Source organism: Choloepus didactylus (assembly GCF_015220235.1).
Source record: "Choloepus didactylus isolate mChoDid1 chromosome 23 unlocalized genomic scaffold, mChoDid1.pri SUPER_23_unloc2, whole genome shotgun sequence".
NCBI lineage: Eukaryota > Metazoa > Chordata > Mammalia > Pilosa > Megalonychidae > Choloepus > Choloepus didactylus.
Genome location: NW_023637596.1, coordinates 761,165 through 788,396, shown reverse-complemented (window position 1 = coordinate 788,396; position 27,232 = coordinate 761,165). Strand labels below are relative to the sequence as shown.

Genomic DNA, 27,232 nt, shown 5'->3' with positions numbered 1-27,232 from the left:
TACATAGATAGTTACACAGAAAAACAGGTAATATACATAGATGAGAAGAGTAATAAAATTCATGAACTGGATAGCCCAGGAGCTACTCAATTCATGATTGATAACCAACAACATCCATAAAAAGAGGCCTTTTGTTGAAGTCAAGCAAAGTTCCCTGAGTAATTCATGAGCAGCTCCACCAGTGTACTGACACTTACTCCTTGTCTCCCAGCAGCTCTAGAGGACCCACTGGAGGAGATTACTTCTGACGAGGCACATAAAGAGAAACCATCTAAAACCAAGGTAAAGTTCCTTTCTTTAAAATAAATATGTTGCTTTCTTGGTTTCTTTCTTTTTCAACCAACTTGAGATTTGATCATGTAGCTTGTAGAATTTATGTATGCTCTACTTGGGTCAGTGGGTTATGGAATCTCTGACTAACTGAAAAGTGGTTCCAGAAGGGCCTTCAACATTGGTAGCATCAGATTGGAAAATGTATGGTAGACGCTTTTCCTAAGTTGCATTCTTTTATTCTTCGGATTAAGAATTTAGTGACTGCCACCAAAGTGAAATTGAAAGTAAAATCCTCTAGGAAAGCTCCTGCCTTTTCTACAGATGTCTTCTACTCCTGCTTTTGTGTTGTTTGACTTGACCATGGTTTTCCCATATAGCTTTCTAGAGCAACTGAGAGGGCAAACACCTGTTCAAAGAGTGCACAGCATGATCTGATCCTCACAATTTTCCTTTTCCTTCCTTACAGGTGGCAGCAAGAATAGGAAAAGGTGCGTATTCTGTAATCACTCACTGGCAGAGGAAAGAAATCTAAATGAATATGGTGGGGCTTCCATGCTAGCTTTAGTGTGCAGAGTCACAGTGATTCCTGATTCCATGTGGGACTGACAATGGGGAGTGTAGTGAGAGAAACTGATTACAAGGTAAAAATTCTGTCCCTGTTTCTACAATCCCTGGAAGGTGCTGGTTTCTCCTTGGGTGGTGTGGATTAGCATGAACTTGAGCTGGGAGTTGTCAATGGGTAAGTCAATGTGGTGTGATTGTGATTGTGTTTGTGTGTGCAAGTGCTTGTGTGTATTTATCCTAGACACATGTCTTATTTACCACAGGAAACTGCCTGTGTCAACAATGCAAAGAAAATAGTTCCATCTGACCAATGCACAACTTACATATAATAGCTTATCCAATCCTCAGTGCAGCCACATTTGGTGGGTTTGTTTACCATTCACACAACCCTCATGGAGAAATAGAGGCATAAAGGAAAATGTCCCCAATCTCATGTGCTTCTATATGGAAGATACAACATATGTTCCCAATCATGTGAGCCCAATATTGATCCTCTGAACAACTGACCTGCACTTACAACTCAGCCATGGAATATTAGACATCGCACATTAGGAGTCTAGCATCTGTGCAAGTGCCTGAAATTTCCCAAGCCTACAGAGTTCCCAGACATGTCAGAAGATAACCTCAGTAGTCACATCACCAGGCCAGCTACCAGTGGATCTTTTTTTTTTTTTTTTGTAAAAGGGATAAAGCAGGAATAGGAGGAAAGTCCAATGTTATTGGGAACAGTTTAAATCTCTGTAACTTTTTTATGGAAAAAGTTTATTACTACTTTGTTTGGATCTTTATGTACCCCAGGAAAGCCTATGTTCTTTTTTTTTTTAAAAAAAATGTATTTCAATGTAATTTTATTGAAATATATTCACATAGCATACACTCATCCAAAGTGTACAATAATTTTTCACAGTTTCATCATACAGTTTTTTTAATATTCATTTTATTGAGATATATTCACATACCATGCAGTCATACAAAACAAATTGTACATTCCATTATTCACAGTACCATTACATAGTTGTGTATTCATCACCAAAATCAATCCCTCACACCTTCATTACCACACACACAAAAATAACAAGAATAATTAAAGTGAAAAAGAGCAATTAAAGTAAAAAAGAACACCGGGCGCCTTTGTTTTTTTCCTTCCCCCATTTTTCTACTCATTCATCCATAAACTTGACAAAGGGGAGTGTGGTCCTTATGGCTTTCCCAATCCCATTGTCACCCCTCATAAGCTACATTTTTATATAATCATCTTCAAGATTCATGGGTTCTGGGTTGTAGTTTGATAGTTTCAGGTATCCACCATCAGCTACCCCAATTCATTAGAACTTAAAGGGTTGTCTACATTGTGCACAAGAGTGCCCACCAGAGTGACTTCTCGGCTCCTTTTGGAATCTCTCTGCCACTCAAGCTCATTTCATTTCCTTTCATTTCCCCCTTTTGGTCAAGAAGATGTTCTCCATCCCATGATGGTGGGTCTACATTCCTCCCCAGGAGTCATATTCCATGTTGCCAGGGAGATTCACTCCCCTGGGTGTCTGATCCCATGTGGGGAGGGAGGGCAGTGATTTCACCTGCCAAGTTGGCTTAGCTAGAGAGAGAGGGCCACATCTGAGCAACAAAGAGGCATTCGGGAGGAGGCTCTTAGGCACAATTATAGGGAGGCCTAGCTTCTTCTTTGCAGCAACCGTCTTCCCAAGGGCAAGTCCTGTAGTAAAGGGCTCAACCTATCAAACCACCAGTCCCCTGTGTCTGTAAGCACATTAGTAACCACTGAGGTGGAGCAGGCCAATACCCCTGCATTCTCCACCAGCACCTCAAGGGGGTTCTGCATATTTTTTCCTTGTTTTGTTTTTTTTAATTAACTCCTTTTTAAATCAACTGTATAAAAAATAAAAAAATTAAAAAAAATAAAAAAACATACAATAAAAGAACATTTCAAACAGACCATAACAAGGGACTAAGAAAAAGACAACTAACTTAAGATAACTACTTTACTTCCAACATGTTCCTACTCTACCCCAAGAAAGTAACCTAATATAGCAGCATTTCTGTGAACTTGTTCCTACTATGCCCATCAGAAATTAACAAACCGTAGTCATTCCTGGGCATTCCCAGAACGTTAAATTTACCCATGATAGCTTATCTGTTCTTATTGGATTATCGTTTCCCCTTCCTTAATTGCTCTCTATTGCTAGTTCCCCTATATTATACAGTATAAACCATTTGTTTTACATTTTTCAATGTTCACATTAGTGTTAGCATATAATATTTCTCCTTTTGTGCCTGGCTTATTTCACTCAGCATTATGTCTTCAGGGTTCATCTATGTTGTCATATGTTTCACGAGATCATTCCTTCTTATTGCCGCATAGTATTCCATCATGTGTATATACCATATTTTATTTATCCACTCATCTGTTGAAGGACATTTGGGTTGTTTCCATCTCTTGGCAGTTGTGAATAATGCTGCTATGAACATCAGCGTGCAGACAGCTGTTTGTGTCACTGCTTTCAGATCTTCCGGGTATATACTGAAAAGTGCAATTGCTGGATCGAAGGGTAACTCCATATCTAGTTTTCTAAGGAACTGCCAGACTGACTTCCAGAGTGGCTGAAACATTATACAGTCCCACCAACAATGAATAAGAGTTCCAATTTCTCCACATCCTCTCCAGCATTTGTAGTTTCCTGTTTGTTTAATTGCAGCCATTCTAATTGGTGTGAGATGGTATCTCATTGTGGTCTTAATTTGCATCTCTCTAGTAGCTAGTGAAGCTGAACATTTTTTCACGTGTTTCTTGGCCATTTATATTTCCTCTTCTGAGAACTGTCTTTTCATATCTTTTCCCCATTTCATAATTGGGCTGTCTGTACCATCATCGAATTGTAGGATTTCTTTATATATGCAAAATATCAGTCTTTTGTCAGATACATGGTTTCCAAAAATTTTTTCCCATTGAGTTGGCTGCCTCTTTACCTTTTTGACAAATTCCTTTGAGGGACAGAAACTTTAAAGCTTGAGGAATTCCCATTTATCTCTTTTTTTGTTGTTGTTGCTTATGTTTTGGGTGTAAAGTCTAGGAAGTGGCCACCTAATACAAGGTCTTGAAGATATTTCCCTACATTATTATCTTCTAGGAGTTTTATGGTACTTTCTTTTATATTGAGATCTTTGATCCACTCTGAGTTAATTTTTGTGTAGGGTGTGAGGTAGGGGTCCTCTTTCATTCTTTTGGATATGGATATCCAACTCTCCCAGCCCCATTTGTTGAAAAGACCGTTACGACCCAGTTCAGTGACTTTGGGGGCCTTATCAAAGATCGGTCAGCCATAGATCTGGGGGTCTATCTGCGAATTCTCAATTCAATTCCATTGATCTATATGTCTATCTTTGTGCCAGTACCATGCTCTTTTTACTGCTGTGGCTTTATAATAAGCTTCAAAGTCAGGGAGTCTAAATCCTTCCACTTTGTTATTCTTTTTTTAGAGTGTCTTTAGGAATTCAAGGCATCTTCCCTTTCCAAATAAATTTGATAACTAGCTTTTCCAAGTCTGCAGAGTAGGTGGTTGGAATTTTGATTGGGATTGCATTGAATCTGTAGATGAGTTTGGGTAGAATTGACATCTTAATGACATTTAGCCTTCCTATCCATGAACACAGAATATTTTTCCATCTTTTAAGGTTCCCTTCTATTTCTTTTAGTAGAGTTATGTAGTTTTCTTTGTATAGGTCTTTTACATCTTTGGTTAAGTTTATTCCTAGGTACTTGATTTTTTTAGTTGCTATTGAAAATGGTATCTTTTTCTTGAGTGTCTCTTCAGTTTGTTCATTTCTAGCATATAGAAACATTACTGACTCGTGTGCATTAATTTTGTATCCCGCTACTTTGCTAAATTTTTTTATTAGCTCTTGTAGCTGTATCATTGATTTCTCAGGGTTTTCCAGGTATCAGATCATATCATCTGCAAATAATGACAGTTTTACTTTTTCCTTTCCAATTTGGATGGAATTCTTGTTGAATTGCCACATTATTTCTTTGTCTTGCCGTATTGCTCTGGCTAGCACTTCCAGCACAACATTGAATAACAGTGGTGATAGCGGGCATCCTTGTCTTGTTCCTGATCTTAGAGGGAAGGCTTTCAGTCTCTCACCATTGAGTACTATGGTGGCTGTGAGTTTTTCATACATGCTCTTTATCATATTAAGGAAGTTTCCTTCAATTCCTACCTTTTGAAGTGTTTTTATCAAAAAGGGATGTTGGATTTTGCTGAATGCTTTTTCAGCATCTATTGAGATTTGATTTTTCCCTTTTGATTTGTTAATGTGTTTAATACATTCATTGATTTTCTTATGTTGAAACATCCTTGCATGCCTGGAATGAACCCCACTTGGTCATAGTGTATGATTTCTTTAATAGGTCTTTGGATTCAATTTGCAAGTATTTTGTTGAGAATTTTTGTATCTATATTCATTAGGGACATTGGCCGGTAGTTTTCCTTTTTTGTAGCATCTTTGCCTGGTTTTGTTATTAGATTGATATTAGCTTCATAAAATGAGTTAGGTAGTGTTCCATTTTCTTTGATGTTTTGAAAGAGTTTAAGTAAGATTGATGTCAGTTCTTTTTGGAAAGTTTGGTAGAAATCCCCTGTGAAGCCATCTGGCCCTGGGCATTTATTTGTGGGAAGCTTTTTGATGACTGATTGGATCTCTTTGCTTGTGATTGGTTGGTTGAGGTCTTCTGTTTCTTCTCTGGTCAGTCTAGGTTGTTCATATTATCCAGGAAATTGTCCATTTCCTGTACATTACCCAGTTTGTTGGCATACACTTGTTCATAGTATACTCTTACAATTTTTTTAATTTCTTTGGGATCTGCAGTAATGTCACCTTTCTCATTCATTATTTTGTTTATATGGGTCGTCTCTCTTTTTTATTTTGTCAGGCCAGCTAGGGGCTTGTCAATCTTGTCGATCTTCTCAAAGAACCAACTTTTGGCGTTATTTATCCTCTCTATTGTTTTTTGTTCTCTATGTCATTTATTTCTGCTTTAATCCTTGTTATTTCTTTTCTTCTACTTGGTTTAGGATTGGTTTGCTGTTCATCTTCTAGCTTCTTCAGTTGATCCATTAGTTCTTTGCTTTTGGAACTTTCTTCCTTTTTTTTTTTTCTTTTTTTTTTATTAAGTTCATTTTTATTGAAATACATCCACACACCATACAATCGTCCATGATATACAATCCACTGTCCACAGTATGATAACATAGTTATGCGTTCATCACCACAATCTATCTCTGAACATTTTCCTTACATCAGAAAGAACCAGAACAAGAATAAAAAATAAAAGTGAAAAAAAACACCCAAATCATCCCCCCATCCCACCCCATTTCTCCTTTAGTTTTTATCCCCATTCCTCCACTCATCCATACACTAGATAAAGGGGGTGTGATCCACAAGGTCTTCACAATCACCCTGTCACCCCTTGTAATCTACATTATTATATAATTGTCTTCAGGAGTCCAGACTCCTGGGTTGGAGTCTGGTAGTTTCAGGTATTTACTTCTAGCTATTCCAATACATTAAAGCCTAAGAGGTGTTATCTATATAGTGCATAAGAATGTCCACCAGAGTGACCTCTCGACTCCATTTCTAATCTCAGCCACTGAAACTATTTCGTCTCATTTTGCATCCCCCTTTTGGTCAAGAAGATACTCTCAGTCCCACGATGCCGGGTCCACGTTCATCCCCGGGAGTCATACTCTGCATTGCCAGGGAGATTTACACCCCTGGGAGTTGGGTCCCACGTGAGGGGAGGGCAGCGAGTTCACCTGTCGAGATGGCTCAGTTAGACAGAGAGAGGGCCACATCTGAGCAACAAAGAGGTACTCAGGGGGAGACTCTTAGGCACCATTACATACAACTTTAGACTCTCCTTTGTGGTAATGAGCTTCATGCTCGAGGGCTCAGCACATCAAACCGCCAGTCCCAATGTTTGTGACAACATACGCTAGGGGATCAGCATCTCAAAGTTTAGAGATAGGCCTTACAATTCAGGGATAGAATTAACTGCTGTAAGAGCTTACCATCTAGGGACTATTACAATTATTGTGTCCACTTTAGGCTATGTTCTAAGATTCAATTCTGAGTTTACACATTGTAGTTAGTCCATATTGGTGAGGCATCATCCCTCTCACCATATTTTCTCCAACACTTTTACTCCTATATATATATTTTCCTACAATTTTATAGAGTTATATTCACATACCATACATTTATCCACAGTGTACAATCAGTTGTTCATGGTATCATCATAAAGTTGTACATTTATCACCACAATCAGCACTGGAACATACTGATTACTGCAAGAAAAATTGTTTTTTTTTTTTTTAGCAATAAGAAAAAATGATAAAAAGAAAAATAACATGTCATACAATACAATATACAACTAAGGACAGCAAATAACACCACTACTGAGAATCCCATATTACTCCCCTATATCCCCTTCTCATATACATTTAGCATTGGCGTATTGCCTTTGTTACATTTAATGGAGGTATATTACAATGTTACTGTTGACCATAGACTCCAGTTGGCTTTGATTATGTTTTTTTCCTGAATACCATCCCTTTTTCAAATTTCTACATGGTTGACATTCATTTGCTTTCCCACATGCAAAAACATTTTTATATTTGTATATTTAGTGACAGTCATTGGCCACTCCAGTTTTTGCCACGTTATGCAGTCCCAGTCTTTATCATCTATCTTTACCTCTGGTGTCATACATTCTCCTATCCCACCTCTTTCAGCTTTACTCACAGACATCTTTGTTCAGTGTACTTACAATACCGTGCTACCATCACACAGTATTATCCTGTCTATTTCTGGATCTATGCAATCAATCCTAAACATTCTGTAGTCCTTCAGCATCAAATGGCTGATCTCTGCCCTCTTTCTATCTCCTGGTCGCCTGTGTTGTCAGCTTTTAACTCCCAAAGTTTGTTCATTAATGTCTGTTCGTATTAGTGAGACCATACAGAATCTGTCCTTTTGTTTCTGGCTAACTTCACTCAACATAATGTCCTCAAGGTTCATCCACATTATTACATGATCCATGTCTTTGTTCTGTCTTACAGCTGCATAATATTCCATCATGTGTATATACCACAGTTTGTTTATCCACTCGTCCTTTGATGGACATTTGGGCTGTTTCCATCTCTTGGCAATTGTGAATAATGCTGCAATAAACATTGGTTTACAAATGTCTGTTTGTGTCTTAAGTTTCAGTTCCTCTGAGTATATACCCAGCAATGGAATAACTGGTCATATGGCAAATCTATATTTAGCTTCCCGAGGAACCTCCATACTGTCTTTCAGAGTGGTTGCACCATTCTACATTCCCACCAACAATGAATAAGTGTGCCTCTTTCTCCACATCCTCTCCAGCACTTGTCATTTTCTGTTTTTTGGATAATGGCCATTCTGGTAGGTGTGAGATGATATCTCATTGTGGTTTTGATTTGCATTTCCTTAATAGCCAGTGAAGTTGAGCATTTTTTCATATGCTTTTGAGCCATTTGTATTTCCTCTTCAGAAAAATGTCTGTTCATGACTTTTGCCCATTTTTTCATTGGATTGTTTGTCTTTCTGTTATTGAGATGCAGAATTCCTTTATATATTCGGGATATTAAACCCTTATCTGATATGTGGTTTCCAAATATCATCTCCCATTGTGTAGGTTGCCTTTTTACTTTTCTGACAAAGTCCTTTGATGTACAAAAGTGTTTAATTTTGAGGAGATCCCATTTGTCTATTTGTTCTTTGGTTGCTTGTGCCTTGGGTGTGAGGTCTAAGAAACCACCTCCTTTCACAAGATCTTTAAGATGTTGCCCTACATTTTCTTCTAAGAGTTTTATGGTCTTGGTGCTAATCTTTAGGTCTTTGATCCACTTTGAGTTAATTTTGGTATAAGGTGTGAGATGGACATCCTCTTTCATTCTTTTGGAAATGGATATCCAGTTCTCCAAACGCCATTTATTGAACAGGCTGCTCTTTCCCAGTTGCTTCGGCTTCACTGCCTTATCAAAGATCAGTTGTCCATAGATGTGAGGGTCTACTTCTGAACACTCAATTCGATTCCATTGATCAGTATATCTGTCTTTATGCCAGTACCATGCTGTTTTGAGCACTGTAGCTTTGTAATATGCTTCAAAGTCAGGTAGTGTGAGACCTCCTACTTCACTCCTCTTTCTCAAGATATTTTTGGCTATTCGGGGCACCTTACCCTTCCAAATAAATTTAGTTATTGGTTTTTCTATTTCTGTAAAGTAAGTTGTTGGGATTTGAATTGGTATTGCATTGAATCTGTAAATCAGTTTAGGTAAAATTGCCATCTTAACTATATTTAGTCTTCCAATCCATGAACATGGTATATTCTTCCATTTTTTCAGGTTTTGTTCAATTTCTTTTAGCAGTTTCTTATAGTTTTCTATGTAAAGGTCTTTTGTGTCCTTGGTTAAGTTTATTCCTAAATACTTGATTCCTTTGGTTGCTATTGTAAATGGGATTTTTTTCTTGATTTCCTCCTCTTGTTGAACATTACTTCTATATAGGAACACTACAGATTTTTGCGTGTTGATCTTGTAGCCTGCTACTTTGCTGTATTCATTGACTAGTTCTAGTAGCTTTGCTGTAGATTTTTCTGGATTTCCTACATATAGAATCATGTCATCTGCAAATAGTGAAAGTTTTACTTCTTCCTCTCCAATTTGGATGCCTTTTATTTCTTTTTCTTGCCTAATTGCTCTAGCTAGAACTTCCAGCACAACGTTGAATAGCAATGGTGATAGTGGGCATCCCTGTCTTGTTCCTGATCTTAGAGGAAAAGCTTTCAGTCTCTCCCCATTGAGTGTGATGTTAGCTGTGGGTTTTTCATATATTGCCTTTATCATATTGAAAAAGTTCCCTTCTATTCCTATCCTTTGAAGTGTTTTCATCAGGAAAGGATGTTGAATTTTGTCAAATCCCTTTTCTGCATCAATCGAGATGATCATGTGGTTCTTCTGCTTTGATTTATTGATGTGGTGTATTACATTAATTGATTTTCTTGTGTTGAACCAGCCTTGCATACCTGGAAAAAACCCCACTTGGTCATGGTGTATAATTCTTTTAATGTGCTGCTGGATTCGATTTGCGAGTATTTTGTTGAGGATTTTTGCGTCTATATTCATTAAAGAAATTGGTCTATAATTTTCTTTTTTTTGTAGTATCTTTGCCTGGTTTTGGTATTAGGGTGATGATGGCTTCATAGAAAGAGTTAGGTAGCTTTCCCTCTTCTTCAATTTTTTTGAGGAGATTGAGCAGGATTGGTACTAATTTGTTCTTGAATGCTTGGTAGAATTCACATGTGAAACCATCCAGTCCTGGGCTTCTCCTTTTTGGGAGCTTTTTGATGACTGACTCAATCTCTTTACTTGTGGTTTGTTGAGGTCATCTATTTCTTCTTGAGTTAATGTTGGTGGTTTATGCTTTTCTAGAAAGTTGTCCATTTCATCTAAGTTGTCTAGTTTATTAGCATATAGTTGCTCATAGTATCTTCTCATTATCTCCTTAATTTCTGCAGGGTCGGTAGTTATATTTCCTTTCCCATTTCTGATTGCATTTATTTGCATCTGCTCTCTCTCTCTTTTTTTTTTGTTAGCCTAGCCAGTGGTCCATCGATTTTATTGATTTTCTCAAAGAACCAACTTCTGGTTTTGTTGATTCTCTCTATTGTTTTCCTGTTCTCAATTGCATTTATTTCTGCTCTAATCTTTGTTATTTCTTCCCTTCTGCTTGCTTTGGGGTTAGTTTGCTGTTCTTTCTCTAATTCCTCCAGGTGAGCAGTTAACTCTTCAATTTTTGCTCTCCCTTCTCTTTTAATATAGGCATTTAGGGCAATAAATTTCCCTCTCAGCACCGCCTTTGCTGCATCCCATAAGTTTTGATAAGTTGTGCTTTCATTGTCATTTGCCTCGAGGTATTTACTAATTTCTCTTGTAATTTCTTCCTTTACCCACTGGTTTTCTAAGAGGGTGTTGCTTAGCCTCCATATGTTTGTGAATTTTATGACCTTCTGCCTTTTATTTATTTCCAACTTCATTCCATTGTGGTCTGAGAAAGTGTTTTGTATAATATCAATATTTTTAAATTTGTTGAGACTTTCTTTGTGACCCAACATGTGGTCTATCCTAGAGAATGTTCCATGAGCAATTGAGAAAAAAGTGTATCCTGCTGTTGTTGGATGTAGTGTTCTATAAATGTCTGTCAAGTCTAGTTCATTTATCATACAATTCAACATCTCTGTTTCTTTAGTGATCCTCTGTCTAGATGTTCTATCCATTGATGAGAGTGGTGTATTGAAGTCTCCAACTATTATTGTAGAGGTATCTATTTCTCCTTTCAGTGATCGCAGTGTTTGCCTCATGAATTTTGGGGCATTCTGGTTTGGGGCATAAATATTTATGAATGTTATGTTTTCTTGATGAATTGGCCCTTTTATTAATATATAGTGTCCTTCTTTGTCTCTTTTAATTGTTTTGCTTTTGAAGTCTAACTTCTCTGATATTAATATAGCTACTCCCGCTTTTTTCTGGTTGTTGTTTGCATGAAATATCTTTTTCCAACCTTTCACTTTCAGTCTGTGTTTGTCCTTGTGTCTAAAGTGAGTTTCTTGTAGACAGCATATAGATGGGTCCTGTTTTTTAATCCATTCTGCCAGTCTGTGTCTTTTTATTGGGGAGTTTAATCCGTTTACATTTAGTGTTATTACTGTAAGGGCAGTACTTTCTACTACCATTTTGTTTTTTGGAATTTATATGTCATATCTTATTTTTTCCTCTCCTTTTACCTTTCCTGATAATCTTCATTTCTGCACTGTTCTCCAACTCTCTCTCTCCTGTCTTTTCCTATCAGCCTGTAGCACTCCCTTTAGTATTTCTTGTAGTGCCGGTCTCTTATTCACAAACTCTCTCAGTGTCTGTTTGTCTGAAAATGTTTTAATCTCTCCCTCATTTTGAAGGAAAGTTTTGCTGGATATAGAATTCTTGGTTGGCAGTTTTTCTCTTTCAGTATCTTAAATATATCATGCCATTGCCTTCTTGCCTCCATGGTTTCTGCAGAGAAATCTATACATAGTCCTATTGACTTTCCCTTGTATGTGATGGATTGCTTTTCTCTTGTTGCTTTCAGAATCCTCTCTTTGTCTTTGACATTGGACAATCTGACCAGTAAGTGTCTTGGAGTAGGTCTATTGGGATCTATTCTATTTGGGGTACGTTGTACTTCTTGAATCTCTAATTTTCTGTCTTTTATAAGAGTTGGGAAATTGTCAGTGAATATGTCTTCTATTACTCTTTCTGCCCCTTTTCCCCTCTCTTCTCCTTCTGGGATACCCATAACACGTATATTTGTGCGTTTCATGTTGTCACTCAGCTCCCTAAGACCCTGCTCATATTTTTCCATTTTTTTCACCATCTGTTCTTTTGTGTGTATGAATTCGAATGACCTGTCTTCCAGTTCACTGATCCTTTCTTCTGCCTGTTCAAATCTACTGTTGTGTCCCTCCATTGTGTTTTTCATCTCCTCCATTGTGGCCTTCATTCCCATGAGTTCTGCCATTTGTTTTTTTAAGTTTATGAATTCTTCTTTATGATCAGCCAGTGTCTTCTTTATATCCTTCAGCTCTTTTGCTATATCTTCCTTCATTTCATCAAATTTATTTAGCATTAGTTACCTCCACTCCTGTGTCTCAGCTGAGCTATTAGTTTGTTCCTTTGGCTGGTCCATGTTTTCGTGTTTCCTGGTATGGCTTGTTATCTTAAGTTGTCTAGGCATCTGATTCTCTTGATTAGTTTATTTTGGAGCTTGTTTTCTGTCTTTTACCTAGTGGTTTTCTTGTTGGTTGGCTTTGTTCTCTGGCCTCTGTTATTCAGTTCAACTTATTCTAGACCTCTAACTTAGGTTCTATTTAGTTGATCAGAATTTTTCCCCTCTTGTTTTTTTCTGTTTCCTGCTCTGCCTCTATGTAACCTTTTTGTGAGTGGGTCTCCTCAGATATGGTCGACCCTAGTAAGATTTTCCCAGTCTAGTGAGGCCCAGGTCTCATTGGGAGGGTATGGAGTTTTCCTGAGAATGAGACCCTCCTATGAGGCCTTTAGAATTGGTGCTTTTCCTCTCCTGTCCAGCAGGTGGCGCTGGCCAGCCCGCAGCTCCCCCACCAGTGTAAGGAGGTATGGAGCCTTTAGTTCTCCTGGTGACTCTGATCCTGTCAGGGGTGTGGCTGACTGAAGCTGGAATCTGAATTCCAGCCCCTGGGGTCTGAATTCCCAGAAGGAGGACTGCCAGTTGAGCTGGGCCTCCCTCCACTCTCCCAATCCTTAGAACTCCAGTTGTCTCTCAGAGGCACTATTCCCTTCTCCTCTCTCCTCTTTGGGGCCTCTCCAGGTAGATTCCTTGGTCAGCCTGAGTTGCCAATTAAAGACGAGGCTGGAGGCCTTCAGTAGTGAATATGGAATTCAAAGACACTGTGGGTACTCTGCCTCCCCCAAGCCCAGCCTCGTCCCTCAACCTGGGCTTTCCGATAGAAAATAACCACATATATTACTTTTAGATTTAAAAAAAAAAAAAAAAAAAGTAGAAAAGAAATCAAGAAAAAGAAAAAAGGAAAAAAGAAGAAAAAAAGAGTCTCTTTTAAAAGTCTTTCCCCAGCCTGGAAGTTTTGTCAGTGTCAGAATAGAGCATTTAAAGATATGCTTTGGGCTATTGTCTGATAATTACTCTCCAACCCCTTCAGTTCCACCCCTGCCGGGGGCTATTGAAATGCAAAAAGATAAGGGATCAGTGAGAAGCCAGAAGGGACAAAATGTAAGGGAAAAAAATGGCTTTTTTGGAGTCTGGGAATGGGTGCCTGCTTTTACGTGCCCCCACTTCTTGGAGCCCAGCCCTTCTTTAGCACCCCAGCTCCCAAAGTTAGTTAATTAATTTGTTAATTAATTCTGCAGTTGAGGCTGGGTTGAGCCTCCCTTCTTGCCCTCAGCAGATTGCTGTATTTTTTCCCCCCACCCCCCCCCCCTTTCAGGGAGCCAGCAGCAAGACAGTCTGTGAGGTCTGTGTGGGGAGGGGCGCCAGACCCCTGGTCCGGGGAACTTTCAATGTTCGCTGCGATCTCAGCTTTTCCTCCAGTTCCAAACTTGTGTCCAATGTGTGACTGGTTACTGGAGACCCCGAAAACACTGTTTCATGTAGTTCCCGGGTAATTGCCAGCCGCCCTAGGGGAGAGACGAAATTCTCCTCCTCACCACTCCGCCATCTTGCCCCGCCTCTGTCTTCCTTTTTAATATATGCATTTAGTGCTATAAATTTCCCCCTCAGTACCACTTTTGCTGCATCCCATAGGTTTTGGTATGTTGTATTCTCATTTTCATTCATCTCTATATATTTAGCAATTTCTCTTGCTATTTCTTCTTTAACCCACTGGTTGTTTAGGAGCATGTTGTTTAACCTCCAGGTATTTGTGAATTTTCTAAGTCTCTGATGGTTATTGACTTCTAATTGTATTCCATTGTGGTCAGAGAATGTGCTTTGAATCATTTCAAGTTTTTTAAATTTATTGAGGCTTGTTTTATGTCCCAGCATATGATCTATTCTGGAGAAAGTTCCATGAGCACTAGTGAAGAATGTGTATCCTGGTCATTTGGGATGTAATGTTCTATATATGTCTGTTAAATCCAATTCATTTATCAGATTGTTTAGGTTTTCAGTTTCCTTATTAGTTTTCTGTCTGGTTGATCTACCTATAGGAGAGAGTGATGTGTTGAAGTCTTCCACAATTATTGTGGAAACATCAATTTCTTCCTTTAGTTTTGCCAGTGTTTCTCTCTTGTATTTTGTGGCACCTTGACTGGATGCATAAACATTTATGATTGATATTTCTTCTTGTTGAATGGCCCCTTTTATTAGTATGTAGTGGCCTTCTTTGTCTCTCATAACATCCTTGCATTTAAAGTCTATTTTATCTGAGATTAATATTGCTACAACTGCTTTCTTTTAGCTGTAGCTTGCATGAAATATTTTTTCCATCCTTTCGCTTTCAGTTTCTTTGTGTCCCTATGTCTAACATGAGTTTCCTGTATGCAACATATTGATGGTTCATTTTTTTTTTGATCCATTCTGTGAATCTATATCTTTTAATTGGGGATTTTAATCCATTTACATTCAACGTTATAACAGTGAAGGTATTTCTTGAATCAGCCATCTTATCCTTTGGTTTATGTTTGTCATATATATATTTTTCCCCTCTCCTATTAATATCCTTTAATGTACCCATACTGAATCTGTTTAGTACTGAACCTTTCTCCATGTCTCTCTCTCCTTTCTTTTTTTCTCTGTCTGTAGTGCTCCCTTTAGTATCTCCAGCAGGGGAGGTCTCTTGTTAGCAAATTCTCTCAGCATTTGTTTGCCTGTGGAAAACTTAAGCTCTCCCTCAAATTTGAAGGAGAGCTTTGCTGGATAAAGTATTCTTGGTTGGAAATTTTTCTCACTTAGAATTTTAAATATGTCATGCCACTTCGTTTTCACCTCCATGGTGGCTGCTGAGTAGTCACTACTTAGCCTTATGGTGTTTCCTTTGTATGTGGTGAATTGCTTTTCTCTTGCTGCTTTCAGAACTTGCTCCTTCTCTTCTGTATTTGACAGTATGATCAGAATATGTCTCAGAGTTGGTTTATTTGGATTTATTCTATTTGGAGTTCCCTGGGCATTTATGATTTGTGTATTTATGATGTTTAGAAGATTTGGGAAGTTTTCCCCAACAATTTCTTTCAATACTCTTCCTAGACCTTTACCCTTCTCTTCCCCATCTGGAACAGCAATGAGTCTTATATTTGGACTTTTTTTTTATCTATCATATGCCTGAGGTCCATTTCCATTTTTTCAATTATTTCCCCATTCTTTCTTTTGTTCTTTCGTTTTCCATTCTGTCATCTTCCAGGTCACTGATTCGTTGTTCAGCTTCCTCTAGTCTTGTACTATGAGTATCCAGAATCTTTTTAATTTGGTCAATAGTTTCTTTAATTTCCATAAGTTCATCTATTTTTTTATTTACTCTTGCAATGTCTTCTTTATGCTCTTCTAGGGTCTTCTTGATGTCCTTTATATCCTGTGCCATGCTCTTCATGTCCTTTATATCCTGTGCCATGGTCTTGTTGTTCATCTTTAGTTCTTTGATTAATTGCTCCAGGTACTGTGTCTCCTCTGATCTTTTGATTTGGGTGCTTGGGCTTGGGTTATCCATATCATCTGGTTTTTTCATATGGTTTAAAATTTTCTGTTATTTTTGGCCTCTTGGCATTTGCTTAACTTGATAGGGTTCTTTTAGGATGTGCAGACCGATTGAAATCCTTATCTCTAATTTGTCCGATCTACAGCTTCATGGAGTACAGTTTCTGTAACTAACTAGCAGGTGGCATCCACGAGCCACCTATTCCCCTCAAGCCAGTTCTCCCCCACTTTGTCTTTGTGGTGAGTGGGGGAATGAGTCTTGTGGGGTCCAATTGGTGTAACAAGCTTGTATGTGTAGTTGGTGTTGCCCACCCTGTATATGCGGCGTGTGTCTGGGCAGTCAGGGAGGGGGGTCGGCTCTAACAATCACATCTCCCTGGTGTTCCTGGAGATTTAAAGCTGCTGCAATAGTCTAATACTTCAGTTCAGTCCTGCCACAGTTTGTCTCTGCTGCTGACCCTCAAGTCCTTGGTCTCGGTGTATGGCCCTTGAGACTTGTGAGTGAGTCCCTCTTCCAGGCCATGCACCCCCTGGTCCTCTGTTGAGGGATGACTGTGCTATGTCACAGGTGAGTGCCGTCCCCCCAGGGCAGTTCTAGGCTGCAGGGCGGTGTAGGGAGGCTCCCAGTAGATTTTGCTGATCTCAGCAGTTCCATGTGTTCATGAGTGTTGTATGAAGTATGCCCAAAGCCAAATTGCTCTGCGGGGTCTGGTCCACGCAGTTCTTGGCTTTCTACCTACTTCCCTGGAGAAGTAACTAAAACGGACACCTCACCACTCCCACCAGTGCATGTTACTTTACTTTAACATGTTTCAGTTCAGCCATGGAAATGAGAGTTCAAAGTCACCACTTTGGACAATGAGGTCAAAATCTGATAGAGATGGATCACTCTGCATTACCTGGCCAATATCTGATTAGAATTGGGGAGAAATTTTAATGTATTTAATTACATTATTACCATGTGCCCTAGAAATGCTCCAGTCTTGCAAGTTGCACCCATTATGGACAGTGACCAATAAGAATTCAAAATCCACCTTGGTCATTGGCCTGTGTCACCCCTGTTGGACAGTCTTCTGTACCTGGGTTAGACACCTCTGTGCTCAACCTATGCTGGCTCTCCTTAATGAACTCTCCCCATGTGGACTGCTTAGCAGAGCATAGAGAAACAGCTCTCTTAATGAAAACACACACATGGAACAGAAAGGAATAGTAGAGTTAAAATCAATAGTGGTTATTTTTAAATAGTAGGTTTGAACTATACGAAAATTTTCAGTATTTGATTTCCTTTATAAGAACAGATTAGTGTTTAAATACAACAACATATTTTGCCTAGAATTCAGTCAGATCACTCAGGAGTACAAAATCCCACACAAGAGATGACAAATGTAGGGGCCGCATGTGTGGAAACTTGCAGTAGTAAAGAAGATACAGGGATTTAGGTCCAGCCTCAAAACAGGGAGGAGAAATGAAGACATTCAGCCTTTGAACCATAGGGTATATTATAGTATGCTCAAATTTGTGGATTGAATATTTCATGTCACTTTAGGTTGCTATGGTGGGAAAGTCAGAAATCTGTTTTTCATTTCTTTCTTAATCCTCTGCTTTCCCTCTCTCTTCTAATTATCAAATTTGTCAGCAATCCACTTTTACTTTGTATTTCTCATTGCAAATTTGTTTAAATCTTGTTTATATATTACCCACAATAACACACAGTAGACTTGTAAGGTGTTTCATTAGTTAGGAAACAGGGCAGTCTAAGTAAGATAAACACTGATCTTAAATGGAAGGGTTCTTTTTCACAGTCTTTCCGATTAATGGATCTTCCGTATTCCATAAAAAGCCATGCAATTTTCTCATCAGATTTTGAAGTGCTGATCAGGATTATTATTTTTTATTTTTGCTTTGTTAGTAGTTTTAAATACAAGATTGTTCCATGACAAAATTTATTCATAGAACAGATAGTTTTTTTTCTTCTAGGATTATTAACAGCCTACAAATGCAATTATCATGTTAGCTTTAAAAGTGTCATTCTCTGAATTATGTATTAAATTTATAAGAATATAAAAGAAAGGACAAAAAAGATAAGCTCTCAGTTTCCTGTCATGTGTCCATGGTACAGGTTCCATTTTACAAGTTGTCAACTGCACATCATGTGGTTTGCACAAGACTTACTGACATGATTTATTTCTCTTGTTTGCTGTGGTTTCCTAACACCCAGTGGAATGATGTGGTGATAAAGATGAAGAACACCAGGGGTGGGTGTGAGTGTGGAGGAATGCAACTATCCCATGATGCTGTGGGGTGGACAGTGTTTCAGCCACTTTAGGAAACAGTTTTCCAGTGTGCATTACAGTTATGTGTATCTGTGGCCCAGATATCAAGGTGGCATTTCTGTGGGACTTTAGGAGAGGACCCTGGCTAGTGAGTTCGGCATGGGAGAGTGGATAGAAGGAAAGAAACTTAGTGGATGAATAAGTGGTGCCAGAGGGAAATAGGGCCTGGAGGGAGCTCTTGATATCCTGGGCTGGGTCTCCAGTCCCTGGCTTTAGTGGGGTTCTCTCCTCTTCCAGGGCAGACCATAGGGAGAGAGGAGCAGTTTGTATAGCAGAGACTGAACTTTGAGGAGAAAAGTATTGAGCAGAAAGGACAACCTCAGTGCCAGGGTATTCACTGCCCACACTCAGCTCGGCCTTAGTCTGGGCTGCTGAGTCAGTTTTTCAGCTCATCAGTGACTGAGATAAGAGGTTTGCAGCCTAATTCCTTAAACCATGAAAGGACCTGCAGAGCAGGTCCTTTCTCAGTTGATTATCATTAATTGCTCATTCATCAAGGGTTGGTCAGTTGAATGTGAAGCTCATTCTTTGCAGAGCTGTCACATGGCAGTTGTTTGGGAAGAGGTTCTGAGCCAGCCTGAAGCCAAGCAGACTACTGGTCACTTGGGTTGGTTAACGGTACCACAGGGAGGCTCACACAAGGCAGCTGACTGTGAACTTGTTGGGGAGGAAGATTCCATGTTTTGAGGTCTCCTACCCTTCAAAGGAGCTTAATTTGGGGGAATCTGTCATCTTTTGACTCAGAGAATGAACTTTCAGAGAGGAACCTGGGAGAGGATTTGAGGCCTTCCATTCCCTGTACTAAATAAAGTGTTTGGCTTGCTCTTGTCCGCAGCTCCTAGGAGTAAACCGGAAATCCATGGATTTTCCTGGGTAATAGTTTTTGGTTATTCATCATGGGGTCCTAAGACCACATCTGGTCATTTATACTAAGGAACAGAATCAGAGTGAGCCCTTAGATAGTTACGCTAATGACTTGCTTCAAGAACAGGAAACACCAAAGTATGGTTAGATGGTTGGGGCTTTGAGCCCATCTCTGTAAAAGGGAGAGGATTTGGAGATATAACCACATAGCCAATGATTCAATCATACCTGTTCTAGTTTGCTAATGCTGCAGAATGCAAAACACCAGAGACGGATTGGCTTTTATAAAAAGGGGGTTTATTTGGCTACACAGTTACAGTCTTAAGGCCATGAAGTGTCCAAGGTAACACATCAGTAATTGGGTACCTTCACTGGAGGATGGCCAATGGTGTCCAGAAAACCTCTGTTGGCTGGGAAGGCACGTGGCTGGCATCTGCTCCAAAGTTCTGGTTTCAAAATGGCTTTTTCCCAGGATGTTCCTCTCTAGCAAGTTTGCTTCTCTTCAAAACGTCACTCACAGCTGCACTGAGCACTTTCTCTTTGAGTCAGCTCATTTATATGGCTCCACTGATCAAGGCCCACCCTGAATGGATAGGGCCATGCCTCCATGGAAATATCCCATTAGTTATCATCTACAGTTGGGTGGGGCGCATCTCCATGCAAACAACCTAATCCAAACGTTCCAACTTAATCCCCACTATTATATCTGCCCCACAAGATTTCATCAAAGCATATGGCTTTTTCTGGGGGACATAATACATTCAAACTGGCACAATACCTATGTAATGAAGTGACATTAAAACTATGGACAGTAAAGCTGGGATGAGCTTTTGCTGTCAGCAATACTCCTGGAATACAGTCTTATTTCAATTCTGGGAAGGTGACACATATCTGGGGATGATAGAAGTTTCAGGTTTGAAAACTTCCAGCCTTCACTCTATGTGTATACCTTCATTGGCTCTAATTTGTCTATTTTTTTGTGTAATAATATATAACTATATGTATGCTTCCCTGAATTCTGTGATTCATTCTAGCAAATTATCAAGACTGTGGTGGTCGTGGGGACACCTGAAGTTGTGGCTGGTGTCTGAATTGCAGAAAGCCTTACAGGGATTGTTCCCTCTGAGTTTGTAGTTGGACCAAAATTCCTTGCAAATTGGATTAGACAGCTCCTACAGGGCATCAATTCTCTTCCCCAAGCAACCTTGGGGCAGAGGCTCCTGAAAATGCAGTGAGGGGGAGCTACTGGTACAGGGGTCCAGAGATGGTCACAGGTGTCCAGTAGTCTCTGTCCCCAGGGAATCAACTATGTTTCCTGCCCCATCTCACACCCTCATCAGTATTGTGGACATACAGGGCCAATCTGGGGTCACAGTACATGCATATTCTCCATGAGCTATAAGCATCACACCTAGGTAAAGGCTGAGAGCCAGTGTCCATCCTCCCCTGTATGGACCATCAAGCACACTCTCAGGAGGCAACCACTAAAGAGCTTTTTCCTTAATTTTCCAGACCTTTAATAATTGAACTCTTATAGGGTGTTTATGATACATCAAACATTTATCTTAAGGCTCTGCCTTCATTTACTCAATTTTAGTGTTATAACATAACACTAATAAATAGGCTTTATTAGAATTTTAATATGACAGATCAGAAAACTGAGCACAGAAGGATAAAATTTTCATGTGGCCAATAGGTGGGATCTGAACCCAGTTCATCAGGCACCAGCACCCGTGCTCTCAGTCTCTGTACTGTGCTGTCGCACTATATTGTCCCATGTACATAATGTTATTTGCCCTCACATAGGTCTGCTGAGTGCTTTATCTCAACACAAAAGTATAAGATCTTCATAATACCTGACATTGATTCAGGTGGGTTCCCTAGGGAGCTGGCAAATAAGGGGATCTAAGTTTCAACTATAAAAACATTATTAATAATATGTCTATGATTATGTGCCAGAAATAAGACAAGAGCTCTGACATGTGAATGATTTTCCCAGGTTCTCCCCTCAAGTATAAAAGAAGAAACTTTCTTTTTCTATCAAGAAAATCTCGTGTCTGCCACCCCCAGTTGATCCCCAACACTGAAGTCAACAAAGGGCCAGTGAAGAGGGAACACCATAAAATAAGCCCCAGCAACTGCTCCATTGGAGGTACTTTAGAAATAGAATCATTACGAAGATACAAGAATAACAACTGTAATTTATTCAGTGTCCCATATTAGGAAAATCCCTAGAAAGACTAAGCTATATTCTTTAGTTTTTCATGTTGTGGAAATTTTAATTTACTAAGTTAATCAATAGTGCCACAACCACAGAATTAAAGATGCTTTCACAAATCAAGTTTTGTTCATACTCAGTGGTAGACAACATTTCAACCTAAGGTTTGGAGATTAGTCTGTTGTTGAATATTTGCTGAAATAGATCTCTCCCAAAACAATGCTGTCAGATTTTGAAGAAAGTTAATAGATTTTAATATTAGAGCAGTTTTAGATTCACATAAAAATTGAGGAGATAGTACAAAATTTCTCATATGTTCCCCTGTCACACTTCCCTTCCCTCCCCAGCACACTTTCTTCAGTTATTAAATTCTCACATTACTGTGTCATGTGTGCACAATTAAACAGCCAGTATGGATACATTTATATGAGGACTCACTCCTTTTGATGTACATCTCTGTGGGTATAGACAAATGAATGTTTTCATGTACCCAACCCATGATAGGATGTCAAGGTTTGTATTGTGTACCCAAAAAAGATATACGCACAGTACCTATGAATATGACCACATGTGGAAATAGGGCCTTTGAAGATGTAAACAGGATGATGTCACATGAAATAGGGTGGGTCCTATTGCACTACAACTGTTGCCCTTATAAGAAGAGAAGAGATACAGACACAGAGAGGGGAAGGCTGAGTGGGGATGGAAGCAGGTAGGGAGAAGATGGCCATGTGAAGGAGCAGGTAGAGATGGGAGTTGTGCTGCCACAAGCCCAGGACTCCTGGAGACACCAGTAACTGCAAGAGTTAAGGAAAGATTCCTAGCTAGAGACTTCAGAGAGAATATGGTGCTGCCAACATCTTGTTTTTGGACTTCTCATCTCTAAATCTGTGAGAAAATTAGTATCTATTGTTTTATGCCACCCAATTTGTGGCAATATATTATAGCAACCATTGGAAACTAAGACAGATTTTGGTACCTGTAAACAGGGTGCTGATGTAGCAAATAAATGGGGAGGTCTCATGTAGGACTTCCAGCCCAAATCCAGCTTCAACCTTCAGACATGGGTGAAGTGAACCCAGATGTTTCCAACTCCTGACTGTCAAAGCCACCTGCAGCCAGTGAATCTTTCCAGTGAATCTCCAGACATCAAAAAGTACAAATGCCTGGCCTCAGTGTGCCACATTTGGATATGTAACTCCATGAAGAAGTACAAAGTAAAAAGGCTATTTTATGCCACTAATTTGGTAATAATAGCAGAAAGAATAACACACTTGTAGAAAATCGAAAAAAGTACTCTAAATGTATAATGAAATCTGATTAATCTTCCTTTCCTGTTCTGCAGCCCTCAACTTTCTGCCTTTCAAGTAACAGCTGCTAAGTTTTTGCATATTCATGCAGAATTAGTAATAGAATGTTCATATAGGACACTGCATCACCATTTTTCTAAAGGCCTTCCTATATTTCCTCATAGTCTTCTTTATGTGACTAAACAGAGAATGCAGCAGGGAGGGTCATTCTGTACTTCATTTTAAATGTTCTCCAAAAATGGGAAGTGTGTACTGTGTTCACAGCACAGCCTTGAGAATGCTGCTCCTCCGATTGGATAGTGACATTTTTCTTAACACATGTCCTAATCCTTTCTCAGCTCTCTTCCAAATGGCACTCAGAAGTATGAACACCTTTTCTGTTTTCATTGTTCTTTTCAATCTATAATTTTTTTTTTATTTTTCTATCAAGTCAGAGGCCTTTTAGGACATTACAATATAACCTGTTCCCCCTCACATCTGCTCAAACACCGGTCACTTATGTAAGCACTGCACATAATATGGAGCCATTTATAATTAGTTTTATACCACATCAACAACCTAACTGATGTATTCATTGAAAAATCTGTGGTGAATCAGCAGCGAAGGACATTTGTACTGCAGCATTGATTACCATGAAGGGCACTGTGTTAGTTTTCTAGGGCTGCCATATAGAGTACTAATATGGTGGCTGAGGAAAAAACAGCAGGAATTTATTCTCTCATACTTCTGGAGTGTAGAGGACTAAAGTCAAGATGTTACAAGTCCATGCACTCTCCAAAGACTGTAGGGGAACTGTTAGCCCTCGCTTTTCCCCAGCTTCTGGGGGAAAATGGCCCTCTTTGGTGACCCATGGCTCATAGCTGCCTGAGTCCAGTTTCTGCCTCCAGCTTCACATGGCCTTCCACCCTTTGTGACTGGGTCTGTGTCCCTTCTCTTGCTATAAGAACAGCAGTCATATGTGATCAGGGAGTTGGGGTAAAGAGAGTTGAAACTTCATGATAAACAATAAACTTTTTATAAAATCTTTTCCACTAACTCTAGTGTCATTTGATAATTAGCCATTGAATAAATATCTAAATTTCTCTTTCGACCTTCCTGTAGACTATTTTTCATAAACAAACCCTGTTAAAATATTGGTCAGGTTCCTTCTTATATCTCTTCAACACATCCCCCTTCCACCTACCTCTGCATTTCCCTTGCATTGCTGGTACGAATATAAAATGGAGAAGCCACTGGGGAAAACAGTTTGTCAGTCCCTCAAAAGCTAAACACAATGACAATATGATCAGAAATGAAACCACTAGGTATATATATTAAAGAATTGAAAATAGGGACCCAAACAGAGGCTTGGAAACTAATTTTCATAGCAGCATCATTCATAATAGGTGGAATATCGAAAACACCTAAGTGTCCACCAACAGATAAATGGGTAAAAAAAAGTTGTATATCTGTACAATGGACACAATTACTCAGCCATAAAATGTAATGAAGTTAATTCATTAGTAATTAGTAATGGACCACTTATAACAAAAACAAAATAAAAAAAGTAATGAAGTTCTGATGCATACTTCTACATAGATGAACCTTGAAAATATAATGCTGAGTGAAAGAAGCCACACACAGAAGGATGAATATTGTATGTTTCCACTCATAGGAAGTATCTAGAATAAGAAAATGCATGGAGACAGAAATGAGATCAGAGATTACAAGGGGCTAGCAGGAAAAGGTAATAGGATTAGTAGGTAATGGATATAGAGTTTCTGTTTTAGCTAAAGAAAAAGTTTTGGAAATAAATGGTGGTGATGACCAAACAATATTGCAAATGAAATTAATGGTACTGGGTTAACTAGATACATAAAGACGGTTAAAATGTCAAATTTTATGTTACATAAATGTTTATGTAATTAAAACTTTTTAAAACTCTATAGAACAGATAAGAAAATCAATGACAGCAAACAAATATCAGAGAAGGATGAAATGGTCTTGGATGATGCCAAGGAGATACTGACAATTTAGATGGGCTTGAAAATGCACACAAGAAATGTTGGGGCTATGTCATCGAATATAATATATATTTCAGTATCATTTTTAGATGAACTCCATATTAATTTAGATATAAGTTTCAAAACCAAGGACTCTGTTTCATATTACTTCCTGTTCCTGTCCTTGGTCTCTCTTCCACAAAGGAAGGCTGAGAGAACCAAAATCCATACTTGCTAACCAATCGACACCATACACCCTTCTTGAAACACTCATAGACACCAGGGTCTCACAGCATCAGCCCTCAAACTATGCGTCCCTCCATAATAACTGTCCCACATTGAGAGCTAAGGGTGGAAAACCAATAATTGAATGAATACACACACATGGCATAGAAAAGGAAGACTGCAAGGAAAATATATGATTAATAAGTAATAATTTTTAAACAGTAAGATATCTGTGTTTTCAATTCTATCAATGATAACCTTTACAGGAAACTATTAGTGAAAAAATGCAAAAAATATAATGCCTAGAATAAAATACAGTCTCCCAATAATGTTCCTTCTAATGAATTGGAAATTCCTATAGAATATATAATAAATGTAGCATCAGGAATTATGGATCAGTGGAGGTTGAATTCGTCAGGAAGATATTAAGAAAACAATGGCAATTTAGGTGAGATATGTAATAAGCAGGAGATGCGATAGCACCCTGTCACTGAATCATAGCATGTATTTAAGAAGCATTCATAGACTGACTATAACCAGTTGCATTAGGCTACTATTAGCTACAAGTCTAAGACTTTGACTCTTTTCTTTCCTGCCACTCTGTTTCCCACCCTCTTTTCATCATGAAACATGGCCACTCAGCAGCTCACACCATGCTCGTTAAAATACCAACTCTATACACTCTAGCATATTGTCCAAGGCCACTCCAGCAAATGTCCTCAATAATTCATGAGTATATATCAATACACCAATGAGCTGAGAGTTCTCTTGTGTCCTCCTAGCTCCCCAGGAGCAGCTGATGGTGGGACTTCCAGGAAACCAAGAAGAGGAGGAGACCCCACCTATTGACAAGGTGAGGGAGCTACTCTTTTTCTAAGGTAGACAGGTTGCTTTTAGGTTTCTTTATTCTTCAGTCAATTTCAGGTAAGTATGTCTAATCATGTACATTATAGATAACATATACACTTTCCTTGGGGCAGAGAGTGTTGAGTGGGAGCCTCTTTCAACTCATCCATAATTCAAAAGGGCATCCACAAAAGATAGCAGCAGGAAATACACTACATGGTAGGGGGTCCTTCATATATCTGCAAAATTTTCCTTGGATTAAGAAATTTTATAATCACCAAACAAAATGGGCTTACAGGTACATGTCTAGGAAAAGCTTGTGAATTACAGACATGTCAGCTGCACTTGCTTGCAGGGTCTTTAACTTCACCACTGCTTCCATCTGTTTTTCTAATGTTGCCAAGCAGGGAAAGCTCCTGTTCAAACAGGATACAGTATGATCTGATTCTCATCGGGTTTTCTCTAATTTCAGGTGGCATCAGGAACAAGTGAAAATGGTATGTATCTAGAATTCCTGACTTGGGGAAAAATCTGGATGAAAAGAAAACAATGGCATTGTTACTGAATTTGACAGGAGAGGCATCTTGCTTCAGCTCCTCTTGGGACATCCTTTGGGGGTGTGGTTAATGAAAGGGATTTTCCAGGGGAGGGACTATGGGCATGATGTACAGTCCTGAGAGGAGCTGTGTTCCCCTTAGGTGGCATGGATTACTTGGTACAGGGGATAGAGGGCATTTACATGTGAGTCTATGTGGTGTGACTGTGAATGTGATGTTGGGAGAGGGGAGTTACTGTGTGTGCTTCCCCCAAGAGGTGTTTTCAACTTAGACTGAGCAACTGCCATTGTTAACTTACTAAAAAGTAATCCCATGAGAGCTGGACACATTGCATATACTGCATCATAAAATCCTTGGCACACACAATCCTGGGAATATGTTTACTCTCCCCATCCTTTAAATGGAGATCCAGAAGTTTGCAGATTAGTGGCCCGAGGTCTCACGTCCCTATGTAGCAGATCCAAAATGTGAACCCCAGCATGTGGCCCTGCACTGATGCTCTGAAATACTGAATTGCACTTATTTCATAGCCAAGGGTCATCAGTGACCATGCAAGGGAATTCCATCATCCATGAATATACCAGGAAGAACCCAGGCTTTCAGGGATCCTAAATACTGTTCTTCCATATTTGGTACTCTCATGGGTCACATAACTCAGGTCAGCATTAGGTGCATTTTATCACATACACAGACATAATCAATACAAGGAATAGCACACAGTAATTCCCACTTCTCTCTGGCAAGC

At 39.1% G+C, this 27,232-nt stretch overlaps 1 protein-coding gene across 1 annotated transcript in view; it reads left to right on the top strand.

Annotated features, from left to right (window-relative positions):
• LOC119525009 (small G protein signaling modulator 1-like) overlaps window positions 1-25,938 on the top strand; it is a 135,370-nt gene extending 109,432 nt beyond the window's left edge. The window contains 4 exon segments of the mRNA XM_037823706.1: window positions 212-282; window positions 740-761; window positions 952-1,012; window positions 25,867-25,938. Coding sequence (XP_037679634.1) covers window positions 212-220 — 9 coding nt within the window. The 3' untranslated portion in view covers window positions 221-282; window positions 740-761; window positions 952-1,012; window positions 25,867-25,938.
• The last annotated feature ends 1,294 nt before the right edge of the window (window positions 25,939-27,232 follow it).